The 16,816-nt window shown below is 37.4% G+C and overlaps 2 protein-coding genes across 2 annotated transcripts; one reads left to right on the top strand and one right to left on the bottom strand.

The window, feature by feature from the left end:
* The first annotated feature begins 95 nt into the window (after positions 1-95).
* On the top strand, positions 96-2,877 carry LOC113296781 (scarecrow-like protein 14). Its single transcript, XM_026545121.1, has one exon. It carries the CDS (start codon positions 528-530, stop codon positions 2,586-2,588), a length of 2,061 nt encoding a protein of 686 aa, XP_026400906.1. The 5' UTR covers positions 96-527; the 3' UTR covers positions 2,589-2,877.
* Positions 2,878-3,434: 557 nt separating this feature from the next.
* Positions 3,435-15,108, bottom strand: LOC113296780 (chromosome transmission fidelity protein 18 homolog). Its single transcript, XM_026545120.1, has 23 exons — positions 14,418-15,108; positions 14,218-14,279; positions 13,194-13,331; positions 12,745-13,020; positions 12,375-12,461; positions 12,156-12,257; positions 10,683-10,748; positions 9,446-9,556; positions 9,275-9,336; positions 9,088-9,132; positions 8,861-8,934; positions 8,310-8,377; positions 8,156-8,221; positions 7,977-8,071; positions 7,803-7,884; positions 7,577-7,655; positions 7,405-7,492; positions 7,150-7,300; positions 5,944-6,135; positions 5,774-5,833; positions 4,644-4,972; positions 4,372-4,477; positions 3,435-3,728 (listed from the first exon to the last, which is right to left on the bottom strand). The coding sequence occupies exons 1-23, from the start codon at positions 15,001-15,003 to the stop codon at positions 3,678-3,680; spliced, it is 2,976 nt and encodes a 991-aa protein (XP_026400905.1). The 5' UTR covers positions 15,004-15,108; the 3' UTR covers positions 3,435-3,677.
* Between the last annotated feature and the right edge of the window lie 1,708 nt (positions 15,109-16,816).

Below are 16,816 nucleotides of genomic sequence, written 5' to 3'. Positions count from 1 at the left end.
TTGTGACTGCTCGGCATGTCTCATCTAGATGATCTCATGGTCCGTAAGATAAGTTTTGTGTTCTCTAAAGTTTAAAGAGAAGCAAAGTTTAGAGAATCTTTTGAGTATCATCACTAATCTCCAGATCTATAAAGGCTGTGTAGCAGGTCATTGTTACTGATTGTTTTATATTCCTTCCCTTTGGTTATTTATTTATTATAGTGGTGCGGGCTTGGTGACACTAACGTTAATTCTTAGTATATTATTATGAAACTTGAAACCCCACCGTTTGCTTGATTCTCCTTCCTTCCCAAAATATTCTGAAATAAGTCAAAACTTCTGAAGGACAATAACTTATTCAGGCTTTCTCTTTTAGTCTGGAGGTACGCTTTTCTTTCCTTAATTATCTTCATTCAAATTTCATTACCACCTACTGTAACTATTGATCGGTTAAGTAATTCTTATGTTGCGTCTTTCATGAATCTATGAGTATAAGTTTGTTTGATTTAGAATTTGATGTCTGTTTTGATTGAGTGTTAAGGAAGCTAATGGATCAAACCCATCATAGATTTAATACCAGTGGTAATAGTAGTGGTAGTAGTAGTACTGATACATCATCATCTTCAAATGTAAGCCAAGAGGAGGAATTTGATTTTTCTGATGCGGTTCTCAACTACATAAGCCAGATGCTTATGGAAGAGAACAATGAAGACAAAATTTTCATGTCCCAGAAAGACTACTTAGCTCTTCAATCTGCAGAAAAACCATTCTATGATATCCTCGGTCAGAAGTATCCCATTGATTGTAATCCTGTAGATCAAATTGAGAACTTCACTCATTACAATGGTAGTGAAAATGCAGTTGAAACTAGTTGGATAGGTGGTCTGAATGCCTATGAATCTTTGTTCAACACCGAAAATGTTCCTAGTCATTTTACTATTCGGGGAGAGGCGACTCCTCGATTGTCTTACAACAACCCACCAAACAATTTCATTTCTGTTGTAGAAGGATTAGGGGAGTCGGGGGTGGGTAAGGTTCAGGTTCCAGATGTGCATTCAGAGAGTGAACCCATTTGGCAGTTCAGAAAAGGTGTTGAAGAAGCAAATAAATTTCTTCCAGATGATAATAACCTGATTATTAACCTAGAGCGCAACAGATTCTCTTATGGTAGAAGAAATAAAGAAGCTAGTGAAGCCAGGGATTCTGTAGTTCACTTGGAGAAGGATGTGCTACAGAATTCACCATACCGGTCAAGAGAAAAGAAAAATGTGCACAGGGAAGATGTAGATTTAGAAGGGAAGAGCAATAAGCAATTGGCTGCAGTACAGAAAGCAATGTTTGATATGGTGTTGATTAGTAATGATGAAAATGCGGAGAAGGCGGATTCAATTCTCCGTGAATCATTGAAAATTCAAAGACGCAAGAACTTGCACCGAAATGATGGAAGAGTGTCCCGTGGGAAGAAACAGTCCGGCAAAAGGGACCTGGATACCTTACTTATCCAATGTGCCGAAGCTGTTGCTGCTGGTAATCATAGGACTGCCAGCGAACATTTGAATCAGCTTAGACAACATTCTTCCCCTTATGGAGATGCTTCACAGAGGTTAGCTCATTACTTTGCTGATGGTCTTGAGGCACGTTTGGCTGGATCCGGGAGCCAGATTTACTCAACTCTCCAGCACGAGATGCCATCAGTTCCTGAAATGCTGAAAGCTTATCAGCTCTTTATGGTTGCACTCCCCTTCCTGACGATATCGAATTTCTTTGCTAACCAAACAATTGGTTATCTGGCTGAAAGTGTTGCTTCTCTCCACATTATAGATTTCGGCATACTTTATGGATTCCAATGGCCTTGCCTTATCCGATGCCTTTCGAAGAGAAAGGGTGGTCCTCCTAAACTCAGGATTACAGGGATAGAATTACCCTTACCTGGTCTCCGTCCAGCTGAAAGGGTTGAAGAAACAGGTCGTCGTTTAAGAGATTATGCCAAAGAACTCAATGTCCCATTCGAGTACCATGGCATTGCTCAGAAATGGGAAACCATTCAACTGGAGGATCTCAAGATTAATAAAGGTGAGCTTCTTATTGCCAACTGTATCAATCAAGGTAAGAACTTACCTGATGAGAGTGTGATAATGGACAGTGCAAGGGATTCTGTTCTGAAGCTGATAAGGAAGATGAATCCTAATATTTTCATCCACGGGGTTGTGAATGGTACCTATAATTCCCCATTCTTTATTTCTCGGTTCCGGGATGCTCTCTTTCACTTTTCTTCCATCTTTGATGTGCTTGAAACAGTTGTCCCCCGTGAAAGTTCAGAGAGGATAAACATTGAAAGATATTTGTTTGGGAAGGAGGCTTTCAACATCATAGCATGCGAGGGATCAGAGAGGATTGAGAGGCCAGAGACTTATAAGCAGTGGCAGTCAAGGAATATAAAGGCTGGATTCATGCAACTCCCACTGAATACGCACATCATGAAGAAGGCAAAAGAGCAAGCAATAACAGACTACCATAAGGATTTTGTTATAGATGAAGATAGCCGGTGGTTGCTTCTAGGATGGAAGGGGAAAATTATGTTTGCAGTTTCTTCTTGGAGGCCAATGTAAGACTTCTTAGTTCTGTAACTAACAGCTTCTGGTATTTCTGTAACTACTGGTCAAAACCACCGTTTTAACGGTTGTTGTCCATTCAAGAGCTGCAAAGTTTAATTTGTACAAATCATACCAGCAGTGTACCACAGATAGATGTAATACAAATTGCATTATTCCAGTTAGTTACTACTCATGGATGTAATGTTGTTGTATCTAAGGGCTGCAAACAATGTCTGTCTGGTTCAGCTGCATTACCAGTGTAAAACCTCTTGGCTGCTATGAATATTGGTTGATTGTGGTGACATTATCATGGCTTGGCTAACTGACGCTGCACATTTGAGAGGAATACTAATTACTTTGGCTACAATGTGGAGATATAACCCAGAGAATCCTACCATATTGCTTGCTTTTAACGGATGGAACCACTACTAATTTTCAAAGCCACAAAACCAGACTCGAACGAAACCGCGAATTTTCCTGTTTGGATAAATATAGTTGAGCTCATACACCTCTATTCACCGGCTATCACACGGACATGGGATGTCTGGTAAGCGTGGAGAGCATGGGATGTTGTCCAATTTTTGGTCTTCTCTCATCATCTCAATAGTACTATGTTCTAGGTTTTGACGGTGATATTGAAGTTCTCAAGAAAAAATCATTGACTCGTACTTGCACCAGTATGGTGACTGCATTTATGCATATGAATGATTTTAGTTTGGCGTGAATGCGTGATACATACCAAATTCTTCTCCTTATTTTTGTTGCATTAACATCCTAATTGATTTAAACAGACAGACCACCCTATTTGAACACTCATTATTGTTGGCTGTTCTTTACCAGCTGCTTATTGTGCATGAGCTGTTGCCACCCACAAAATATTTCAGCAATTTTACTAAATCTAATGGAATCTAAGGATATTTTAGTCATTTTACTATATGAAATTTTGGTCCCCTTTTAACAGCCATCAATACAATACTTCGATTACCGGGACAAAATTACATCGAAACAGAATGAAACTTGTACATCCACAGGCGCCAGTTATGCACCGTGCATGTCCGCCAGCTAGTGACAAAGGAAACAGAAATTTACTTGTGTTTTGTAATCTCAAAGCAATTCGGAAATTCTTACAGGCCTTTTTACTGCATTTGTAAATCCCTGTCACAGCAAAAGCAACTTTATGTTAGTCTATGGAAGTATGGAAGTACACTACGAAACATTTTGATTTCCATGCAGGTTTCATAAGATCTATAGAGCTACAATGTCATTTTGGAAGCATATGTTTACAAAATATACCAAAAAGATTTGACCAAAATATCATTAAGTACAAGGTTTTGGGGCTTCATTATATTGTATTTAAGAATTTTGTGTAATTGATAAGACAATGATTCTATAATCTATACTAATTCTATTGCAGTAACGGCTTCATCTACACAAAAAAAGGAGCAGAAAAACGACTGCAATATTTTGTCCTATGTTTAAATTCCATAAACCAAGCCACTTTCAGGAACTAATTAAGCCTTCTGTCTTGATGTAGAATAAAGCATTTTGACGAAAATAACAATCTTGATAAACAGCATTCTTCAAACCTTCAACATGGCGAGAGCATTCAAAAGATTTATGTCACTATCATAGATCTTTTTCATGACCATAGTGTGTATGCAGCTCTATTAGAGGTAGTAATGCAAACAACGCAAACCATGCAGCATATTTCAGAAACAAAACAACCCAAAACAGAAGCAAGGGTGTGCTTACGTATGCGGCTCAATATATACCGGTTATCAAAAAACTAAGGGCATACCTCATTGAACTTGAATATTAAAGGGCGGGAATCCCTCTCTATGGTAGCTGACTTCTGCAAGGCATTCCCAGCATTTGCAGAATTTTTGCCACCACCTTTTCTGAACCTGATTCGTGAAAGATAGTAAAATGAGAGAGGGAGAGAGAGGATATAGATATGGAACTGGAACAATGCGGCGTAAAAATGATACCGACTCTCTGAAGGAAGAGAATAGGAAAATAGCAGACTCTGTAAGGAAAAAAAAAATGTGAGTCATAAGAACAAGATCTAACCTGTCAAAGAAGTTAGAGGCACCACAATGCTTCTTTTTCGCAACACTCTGAGAGGCCTTAACTTCAATGTTCCCAGCTGCTACGCTTGTATTGGAACCTGATGTTGATGGTGTCATGTTTCTAGCGATGTTAATATTCTCTTCATCACATTGATGCCCTGGAATCAACTGGCCTTTTGGAACTTCTGCGCTCTGCACCCCATTTGAAGTCTTGTTTTTTACTTTAGTGGAGAAGGCATTGCCATCACCTTCTATGGTGTTACTTTCCCCATCATTTGAATGATTAGATCTAGAGTTGATACTTCCAGATAGAATCTTTTGCTTTTCAACCTGCAAAAGAGTAAACTATATTTAAAAATCATTGTGTCTTTTAGCTTGTATTCAAGGAAGCAGCTTTAGAAGACATGTAGCCAACAAGCCAAAAGCACTGGCATCTTTATGATGTTTATCAGAAATATAGATAAACTAACAGCAGTGCTTCATGTTGCAATAAAGTGATAAATATATCTAGTTATATCTAACCGCAGAGAGACCAAATATGATTTAAGTTTATAGCAATAACTTCTGTTAATCAGAAGGAAGACGTGTAAACAGGCCAAAATCCATAACGTACTTAACATTCTTTATTTTATTATAAATATTTTTAACAAACAACTGAGCACCAAAAGCGGGTAAATATCAGCCACAATAATCTGACTCCAAAACATGGCAGAGTAAGCGACGAAACATTTTAAGCAGGGGGGACAAAACTGGACACCGAACATACAGCATTAAAAAGAAGCAAACATACATCAAACCTCAACTGAACATTGACTGTCACATGCTGACAAAAGCATGATGAGATTGCTGTATTTAGCGAAGGGAAAACCATTCACATAACCATTCTTACAAACACACATCAATAGATCACAGATATATATCCACTGCGGAAACTGCTTTCTTTGTCAACATACATCAGTACTGTAAACTTCGAGAGATTAATGTTGGCATGCATGCGATCATGAGGAATCCACCTGGAAGTGACCTAACTAATATCTGGCTTTGTGCTGGACCTATAACCAACTCCTGCATAAAGGATGTACGATATAGCCAATAAGAGCAAAATATATTTAAATGAGAGACATCACCCACCTCGTGCACCAAAAGCTGCTTCACAGCTAAAGAGAGTCCGAAATGGTCAGATACATAGTCCTGATTAAACATCACAAACAGATTTGTTGTTCTTAGGATATGAAACTAAACGATAAAATTCTATAATATATGGTGGCAAAATTAAGGAGAAACAAAACAGAAATCCCAACCTTGAAGTTAATAAAGTTTCCAATTGGGGGATCCAATGAAAGTGTTGGTGCATCTAAAGCTGCTCCATATCTCGACGTATTTGCTGGTGTTTGTGGATTCATATTCTTATACGATATGGAAAATGACACCATAGTATTGACTAACTGAGACATATCGTTCTTCTCTCTTTCAGATAGCAAGTGCAATGCAACCTGAGAGTACAAATACACCAGTGAACACCAAATATTTCATCAAATTTCAAGCAAATTACACTACAATCATACAAACTGAACCTGAGATATGTGTCAGCATACTAGCATGTGAAAAAACATAAAAAACTGAAAAGCTGAAAATGTTTTAAACATAACTGCAGTAAGGATAGGTTAATTTCATATAATGCAAAAGATCTCAAAAAGCTAACAGATCCAAACTCAGTGTTCCATTTTCTCCAAACCATGTGAGTTTCATCACCAATCATAGATACGCAATGTAAAAATCATTTGAAATCTTTAATCTTAGTCCCACCTACAGTTTCCTAAGATATACTACAACTAGATTTCCACCTTTCCCCAGCCAGGTTTTTCCACCACAGCGAACCACAGTGAGAGCTGGGCATGCTACACTTTTAAGAGAACCCAGGTACTCTCATTCCGGTCCAAGAAACAACTCTCAGAAATCTTTTTACCCTCTTGGAGGATAGTGGAGAGAAACAATCAACCTATTGATATTAACATTGGAAGCCTCCAGTGTATCACTTCTAGGTTTAATAGAACTGATAGGTATAGTGGCTAAGCACCAAGGGGACCAATAGTATGCCTATTAATCTTCTTATTAGGTCCTCAAGTTTGCTTAAAGGATGAAACAACTGGTTGGAGAAACACCTCCAATTTATTATTCTTTTGTCCATTCTGGAAGCTTCCGAATAAATTCTTAAAAACACGTTTTGTTTTTGTTTTTTGCAAGACACTAGTACTTGGGAAAACCCGAATCAAGTAAGACTTATTAATATAAAAAAACACTGGAAGGAACCACGATATATAAACCAGCAAAGTATAAGGTTGGATACAGGGTCATCTACTTATGTTTTCTCTCATCTCATTTGAAAATCCTAACTGTAGTATCTCGTCAGATTGATAAAGTGCAAATCCTGATAGGAAGCAAGCGAAGATAATAGCTAAGCTGAAAGCATACACAGGAGCAAAAATGCTGTGTGATCTATTACTTACAGGTCGTAAAGTAGGTGGGGATAGTATATACAATAACAGAGACACAGCATCTCCCACAAAAGATTCAGTTGACAGATGCCTTGAAATCGATGGCGGTATTTTGCTGCACCAGCACTTTAAAAGGTCTTTCTTTTCTACGAGCAAACGATATCTGACAAGTGAATTGACATCAATATTCATGTGTTTACTTAATTAACAATGGTATGATATTCAGCAATTGAGAAAAGCATTGTTCACATTAGTCAGAAAAGAGACCTTTGTGAAGACTTTGGCCATTCAATATTTGGCTTTTGTATCTGGGCTATTACACGGCCAATAGATATCGCGGAAGAAGGCTGATAAGCTGATAAGATGCAAATAAAGAGGCATCAGAAACAGCACTATTTTAACCCTTTAGCAAAAGATGGGATAGAAAGTGTGAATGTACCAAGAAGTGACATCTGTTGAGTTCGCATGATATACTGATGCAAATGATCAGAAACTCCAAGCGTGTTTATGCATTTGACCTCCAAGTAAAAATGATTTTAGCAAATCAGCACATGTTTCAATTTAACACTATCATGATAAAAATGTTGGATCAAATGTAAGCAAATAATCAAGGTAAAAACAGTAAGTCAACAGTTGTAAGAGAGAGAAATGCGATAAAGACTTACTGTTTTTTGCATCATGGGATCATGATAGTGGAGCTGCAAAATGTTCTCATGAATACCATCCATTGTCAAGTCATAGTCGCCACTGTAAAAAAAAATTGAATATGGGAGGATAAGCATAAGACATATCACCAGAAACTTTGGCACAGAACAAGTTTTGGCTTTCTCTTCTCTTACCAGTTAGTTATGAGGGAGTGTAGAAAGTCAAAATCACTAGACACAGCACTGGCCATGGGATTCAGTTCTCCTTTTGGTTTTCTCTTATGGAAGACCTTCACAAACAGAAATGTCAAGAAAGTGATTAAAATAGGTTATAGTTAATAAAGAACATCGCTATAGCATCACCATAGCATTACCTCTTTCCAAACATCAAACACGCTTTTTGACATGTCCTTGTGACCAACTTGAGAGCTGATATCTGCCTGAATAAATACCAGAAGATGCAGAGAAAAATTAATCTTTTAAGAGAGAAAAATTCTTTCAAAATAGGAAATATCTTCAGCAGCTTACCGCATTAAGGGTTTCTCTCTTCTTGTTAAGAAATTGAAGCGTATTCAGGCATGATCGTATGTCACATTCTAGATGAAAAAAGAAACAGTCAAAGAGTAAGATGCAAGACGATTGAGAAAATGGATCAGAAGCCAGAAAATCATGTCAAGATTTTAGCAACTGGAGCGCGCACATAAAATGGTTTTTGAGTGATATAATTATAACAACAGACATTTTTCTTTTTCTTCTCTTTTTGTGTTTCCACATGAGAACAGCAGGTCCTTGTCTAAGGGAGACGTTTTGAGGCAAAAGTCTATCATAGTTTCCCTGCTTCAAGCATTTAGATGTCTAGTGTTACACCTACGGGAGGATATCTTATCTGCTTCAGTTAATAAACTCTCATGCTTAGGTCTATGGTAGTTACTTATTGGTATGTGGTTCTGCTTCAAGTTTCCGTAACAATCATCTTTGCATCTCTGTAAGTGTTTTTATCATGGACTGAGTTCAGCTTTTCAAGCCTGCTTTCAATCAGTAACTGAACTAGCCACGCCAAATGTGAAATTTTCACTTACCAGTATGCGCAGCAAGTGCAGTAAGTGCGGTGGAACTTGTCCTGAATCCTTCCATATTGCAGATATACTTTAGCCTAACACATATTCATATTCGGATGAAGTAGAATCCCATTTAGCACAGCGTTGAGCATTTTAAACAGGCAGAATACATGAATAACAATAGGTTGTACACTAACAAATTGCATTCGAAACTAATAAAGAAGTTCACTATGTAGCTCATAATTTACCTGCTCACCACACGATTGACTGTTGGCTTAACAAACATATGCACCCTACAATACATAAACAAATAATTGCAGTTTTAATCACAAGATTCAGAAAACCCTCCTGTGTAATCACTTCATATAAAACAGAGAGCATGAAAGCAATTCACGGAATGGTAAAACCCCAAGTAACGTACAAACAGAGGCTTACTTTGCCACTTGTCGCAGTGGTCGCAGTGCTGGCGCAAAAAGATCGTTACATATGCAGATAACCTTCATTTGAAACAATCATACTTGTTAAATCACAACCAAATAACCTGAAACAAAATAGATAAACACTTACAAATACACAAAAAAAAGTCTGCCCAATACTAAGTCTTACAGGCCTTGATAATGTTGCAGATTTTTTTCCTCTTTTTGATGAAACCTTCCCATGTTGCTCCTTTTGAGCAACATTTTCCTTTCCAGCTTCGTACTTTTTTTCAGCTGCAATCTGCATTCACATCAAGTGATAATTGTTAGCTGGTGAGTTAAGTAAGGGCTTTCACAGTTTAGTCTGCAGTTAAACATTATAGAACATAACTACTTCACTATAATGGTCCTGATTTGACGTTAACCTCTACAGTATTATGTGCTAGTGCAGCATTCATTAAAAGCATATACACATGAACATCTCTTCATCAGGTCCATCTGAAAAGTGATTGGTTGACTTTGTCGAGCAAAAGATAAGAAATTTGATCGTGTCGCACAGCAAGCACCATTCTGGTGCAAGATTTATGAATGAGTGTACATAAGCAGGCTTCTGTTGGTTGTTATTTGCTAATTGCCTCATTCAACAGAAATTCAATTCAGGATCAGTTTATTTCTTGATTTAACGAGGAAAACAGCTAAACTGGTAAACTACAATCATATGGGCCATTTATAATACAGGTTCAAACGGCTGTTCGCAAAAACTCACAGATCCAACAGGAATAATCCAGGACTCAGTTAATCAAACGAATGTGAATACCAATGCTTCGAAAGACAAAGTTCCCCCGGGTAACTCATATGTTCAGATCACAATTCCTGGTCAGTTCAAAGCTCATTTTGGCAAATTCTGTCTGAGTTTCATCTCACCCTCTAGATCAAAATATGAAATTCAAAATACCTGCTGATTATGCAAGTTTTATTATGGATCACAATCCCTGTATAGGTTCTACAATCATGGAGCACAATCTCAGTATAAACGCTACAGATATGTACACGAAGCAGAGCTTAATTTCAAAGGCAGCAGTATTGTGGGGATTAAGTTGGGAGAAACCTATCTTGGAAATCATTGAGATGATAGCAAAAGCTGTTCTCCGGAGACAATGCTGATTTCTTTCTGTTGATACCATGGTGCTCTGGCGAAGTCTGCTCAAGATTTAGGTCTACTCAAAAGAGTTTATTTTAATTTTTTGGACTGTCTACTCAAAAGATCGATCGCATAATTGTTCTGAATATAATATCCAGTTCTATAAAGATGTAAGCATAGGTTTCTACCGTTACAAAAGTAGTAGTTCATGGAAAGTGGAACGAGTAAATGTACAAAAGGAAGGAATTTATCCTTGTATGACTTGCAAAAGATATGTGTTGCTTACCATTTTCATAATCACCTCCACAGCACCCTTTCCTTCACCAAGAGCTCCATCAATCTCGTCAATTATCTGTTAATGATGCAAACATAAGAAAAATTACAGTGGCTTACAGTAAATAAATTACATAATTATGAAACTTCTTTGTCTACATGCAAAGAATCTGCTTGTTCAATAAATTACAGTGGCTTGGGTGGAGCCACATGGAAACTCAAAGGCTGATCTCGGTGAGAATGTGTTACTCATAAAGCAGATCATCCTCATCAACAGTTACACAGGTTAATCACGGTCTGTTTTCGACTTCCATGGGGCCCTACCCATCCCAAATCAAACTTGTTATTGCGATTTCTTGATGAGATCAACCTCTTCCAACCAACCCCGGAACCATTCCAGTGTACGCCCTATTGAAGATCTTTCTTATTTCGCCACAGTTGCACCACTTTCTATAGTCTACGAAGATAAAGCTAAATTTTGGTGCAGATGTTCTCCTTGCCATGTAGATAATCATAATATCCAAACTCGGCATTTTCCAAAAAATATTAACACCCTCTACAATAAGCTTATAAAACTTTAAAAGAATGATGTATCCTTCCTTTATCATGGATGAATGAGCTATTTATGGGACTAGCAGTTATAAAAGAGCTAATTTTTTAAAAAAAATGATTAATCTCCAAGTGGCAGCACACTGCTGGAAAGATTTAGATGTAGCACTGGTACATCATCAACGACATAACATAGTCGACGACCATCTAGCAAATATGAATGTCATCTGACTAATCTAATTTTCTCAGTACTTTTTCACTGTGTTGCAACGATACGGATACTGTATCGGATACAAGATACCAATACACTACTATGATACACCAACTTGAAAAACTAAAATATGGCGATACGGCATACTCAATATTGATCAGTAGTTTAACATAAAAATATTATATATAAGATAGAAACTTAACAAAATACATACATGTGTTTGCATGATTAAAATATAATCTTTATGATTAACCTCACTGAAGAGAAAAAAAGTCTGGATAAGAAGGAAGAAAGTCTAGAGCAAGATCTGTGGACAGATTCGGAACTAATATTTTGTCACTATAGTTCAAACTTCTCATAGAATCTAGTAAAATATCTAAATTTTCTAATATTTAGTCAAAGTTTTCTAACTGAGTTGTATCTTGAAGTATTGGGAGTATTAGTACGCGTATCCGTGTAAATATGTATCGATACGGCTGATTATTATTTTTAGGTGTATCGTTGTAACACAGCTTTTTCATTTTGCATGTATTATCACAACAATGGTTGGTTGTGGCACTGCCACAATTGCGCTACATTTAAATTTTTCCCACATTGCCCCAAGGAAAAGTGGTAAAGGGGTGGGGCAATATTTCAAGTGACATTTCCTAATCGGCCCCAAAATTCACTGTGTCAGTGTGTGTGCGTGTACACATATTTTAGGTAGCATTTTCAAAGAATACAAACCAGGCACTTAGGCTTTGCATCAGCCATGACGGAATTCATTTGCACAACATCAAGAATTTTCGCTTCAATCGATGATGATGACCTATCATCACTGGCATTTATCTGCAAAGGGATATAATATCAAGCGCATTAAGTACTTTTGAGCATGCTGAGACCAGCAAAGTAGGCAAAAAAAGAAGAGAGAAAACATAATTGAAAACATAAAATGAATGCACAAACCTCCACAACGCGGTAACCACAATGCTTAGCAGCTACATGTGCAAGAGTCGTCTTTCCAAGCCCTGGTGGACCACAGAGCAACAAAACCTACGAAGTCGAATTGTTAGGGGCTTAACTACAATAAGTATACAAAATACAATCACGGGGACTTGTGAAGCTCAAGAATCACAACAGAAAGAGAACTGCTCTGAACTATCAAGATCATCACCGAAAGTATGATATTCTATGACAGTACAAGAATTTGAATGAAATATCACATGCTTTAACTTACAACTTACGAGTTAACAGATACTAGCTGTAGAGTATCGTGTTGTTACACATATAAATCTCATTAACCATAAAAAAAAGTAGAAACATAAATACAACTCACCTTATGATCTGGCGGACTGGTAACTGTTAACCTATTGTTCCATGACTCTTGGATGCTTTTTATGTTTTGTTCTTCTCCGTACGAACTGTCTGGACGTTTGTAAGATTTGTTCGTCGAATATGGTGTTCTGTTCTTTCCATTTGGATTGGTACCAGAGAGCTTTTGGTGGTGAGCAAGTGATGAATGCCGTCTCAAAGCAGTCAAAACATCATCTGTTGTACTCCTAATTTCAGATCCAAATACGCAAGAATCCCACTGTTTCAACCATAAGAGGACCTGAAACCAGCTGAAGTTAGCATCAGTTATTGAAGTTAATTAAGCCTGAAACAGAAGCAACAAGTAATAACTATAATAAATGTCCCAAGATAAGAAAGTACAGAAAAAAGAAAAGTAAATGAAAAAATCAGGAGTCTGTGCTAAACATTTGCAATATTTAATTACTTTCCTACCTCACGATTTGTATGTTCATCGCTCAAAAGATCTGTAAATGAATTTGGAGCGTATTTATTCACCCAAAGCTGTTCAGTGACCACTGAACTTGGGGTATCGATCAAATTAGTGGATGATCCAGATGAGTCCTGCAAAGCCTTCAATGCAACAAAGCCACCAACCATGGGTGATTAGTAGAAGAAAAATTCTCAGGCCTCAATATTATAAGCATCTAAGATAATAGACAGCTCTTCAGGAAGTACTAACAATTAAATCTTTTCATATAACAAGGAGCATGTTAATATAGCTTCATTTCACATGAAAGGCAACATGACTTGGTGCAAAAAAAAAAGTAAATTGGTTTCAAAGAAGCTAGCTCGAGTATAAATGAGATAAACAGACCTGAATCTACAATTGGAGTGGACTCACTAGAGACAGAATTAATGGCTTCAGAGGAAATGCATGCATCATTAGCCTCGCAGTAAGACCTAAGCTCAGCATTTATTAAAAAAAAATTCTTCTCTCATTATGAGTACACTGTCACACACAGTTACCTACTGCATTTTCCTGTCTTAACAAAACTACTCTACTAACAGCACATCTTATATGACCAAAAGTCTCAGCCTCCCAGATCCAACCTCAACAAAACTCAGCTGTTGATGCACCCATCCATATTCCAGCATTGGAAATTGAGGAGGAAGAAATAAAATCCCATGAATGACATATAACTGGAACAACAACGAGATAGAAGATAACCACTAAGTAGAAGCTCACTAAGTAGAAGCTCACTAAGAATTGTCGAACCTTCACCAATAGGACATGTTCCTATACAAATGCCTGGACAGTAACTTACCCCAAGATCATATTTACTCAGGAAATGTTTGCATACCATTTCTCAAAACCATCTCGAAAAATGCAATGTCAAGATAACTTCAGGAGTGTAAAAAAAAATAATGCCTTCTTCAATACTAAGAAGAAATTCACAAAAACCACACAAGGTTTCCAATCACGCAAACAATTTCCAGAAGTAAGGAAGATGTATACCTTTGCTAGAGCATCTTGTTCCAATCTTTCCATAAGAACAGTGACAGGGACTGAAATTAAACCTGTGGTACAAAAATTTCAAATACTGATGTCAATGAACAGTCCACAACTATAATATTGCATATCTGAAAGAGATTAGCCATCAACAGAGAATAACTATGAACAAATTCTAAATAAATGAGAAATCCCTAGAAGTTTACCTTTGGTACTAGTAGTTAATTTTTTGAGATCATTGTTGAGCATTTCATTCTGTTGGTACGAAATAATCTTAGTATAAACTCGATCCCCACTAGGTCCAGTAACTGGAATGCAATTCCCATCAATCTCTGAGGCAAATCGATAAACAAATTTCTCCTGTACTGCCGCTTTAATTGGTGATGGTGGCTGCGGAGGTGGTGAATAACGAAGCCAATCCTCCTCCTCCTCCACATGCTCATCCATATCAACATCTCCTCCAACCTTTCCCTCTTCTCTACTGGGTGGTGGAGGAGGAGGGATAACTTTATTCCGCTTCGCATCCAAAGAATCAACATTATTATCAGTATTATTAGGGTTTTCCTTCAAATTTGACCATGACCTCTTCTTATTATTCTCGTTATTGTTGCTGATCTGGTTCTGCGATGAAGATGTACTACCAGTTTCTCGAGATGAAGACGATGGATTTTGATGAGGAACCACAACTTCTAATTCTTCCTCGTATTCTTCGTATATTTCTTCTTCTTCTTCTGGGAGTAGACTGTTGGATTCGAGCCATTCGAGTTCTTCTGGAAGAGGAATATCATCCATGACTGAGATTTTACCCTTCTGCTAATTTCGGAGTTAGGGTTTTTAGGGAGGGGGGAAATGAAATAAGAGCGGGAAAATGAGAAGACCAGACAAAATAGGGTACGACTTGAGCCTCTGAAGATGACAACCTAAAGGCAGGATCATCCGACTGGCTAAAACACCAAGTGCGAACCGATGGAGGGACCAAATGCAATCTTTTTTTTTTTTTTTTTTTTTTTTTTTTTTTTTTTTTTGGAAATGGGGAATTTTATTTAGAAGACTATTATTGAGGCGTCACCATCCAATACAGGGGCTTTACTTGAATATTTAGTGACCAAAAATCTGGTTATGGGGTACTTTTGATTCAATAGCGACTGTCCAAACTACCCTTCAATTAAAATTAAAACTTAAAAACATAAACAAAACATAATTTCTATTCTTCATTCTTCACATTTCAATTGATCTTCTTCTTCCTCTCCTCTTTCTCTTCATCCTTTTCATTGTAAATCCATTTGAATTCATTTCATCGAACAAACTCATGGTGTATGTAAGGTAATAATCGAACATACCCATCCTTGTTTACTTGTTTTTGTGCTTAAAATAGGTTAGATTGAATGAAATCGAAGTAAAATTAGGGTTTTAGTTACTTTTTGCTAGTGTTACGTCTGGGTACGTTACTAGATTTTTCAACCGTAATTTAGTTTTTGAAGAACTTACGTTTAGGTTTAGTTCAATTCAACCGTAAACTTTGATTTGCATGTTGTATTATGTCTAGGTTTAGTTGAATTCCAACCGTAATTTTCAATTTTACGTCTAGTTTAGTTTACTGAATTTTCCTTTCGTCAACCTAGCCGTAAATTTCAATTTTACGTTCAGGTTCCTTTTAATTCCAACCGTAGAAATTGATTTTACGTCCAGGTTTGGGTTGATTCCAACCGTAGAAATTGGTTTTACGTCCAGGTTTGGATTGATTCCAACCGTAGAAATTAATTATTATCTAATAAAATTGAATTAAATTAAAATTAACTAAAGGGTTGTTCGGTCATTACAAAATTATTTGAGATAAGGGGTTTTTGATATTACTTCTGGGTGACCCGTTTTTGTCCTATTAGGTGACGCCCCTCTAATGAAATGTGACGCCCCAATAATAGCCTTCTTTATTTAATGGAGGACATTACATTTTACAGTTGGGACAACATTTTGGTCATTTGAAACAATTCTAGTAAGGAAAGTTGGACAAGCGTGGTCCCAGATGTGAGTTGTAGCTGTTGTCGGGTTTTTATCATTTTCCATACCGCCTCATTTGCTAATTGGTCTGCTGCTTTGTTAGCTTATTTGTATGCATGCGTAATTTTGTTATGGGGGGTTTGCTAGAGTAGTTGGTGGATTTATTGTAGCATTCCCCTTTCGTACCAAGGCGATGTTTGCCGGTGTTGTAGTAGTATAGTCAGTGCCTGCCTGAGAGTCAATCTCAAACCATACTTTTGGCCATAGTTGCGAGTCTGGCTGCCAGGAGGAGACCACATGTTTCTGCATGGATTGTTGTTGTGATTCCTATCGGAGCTGCTATAGCCTGTATGATTTGTCGCATGTGATTGCGACAAATTATTCCTGCTCCTGTCGGGCCCGGATATCCTTTTATTGTCGCATCCGTGTTGATTTTGAGCCAATCTTGTGGTGGTTGCCTATAAACCAAAATGGTGTTGTGAGATGTGGGTGTAGGGTGTTTAGGTATCAGTGGGGTGTTGGGTATCAGTGGGACTATCCCCACTGGTATTCTTTGCACATTAGGATTGTTATTTGTGTGGTTTGGTTTGGAGTTTGAGTGGTGTTT

This window comes from Papaver somniferum, chromosome 7, assembly GCF_003573695.1.
Source record: "Papaver somniferum cultivar HN1 chromosome 7, ASM357369v1, whole genome shotgun sequence".
Classification (NCBI taxonomy): domain Eukaryota; kingdom Viridiplantae; phylum Streptophyta; class Magnoliopsida; order Ranunculales; family Papaveraceae; genus Papaver; species Papaver somniferum.
Note: the sequence above shows the minus strand (reverse complement) of the source record. Positions and strands in the feature narration are given on the sequence as shown.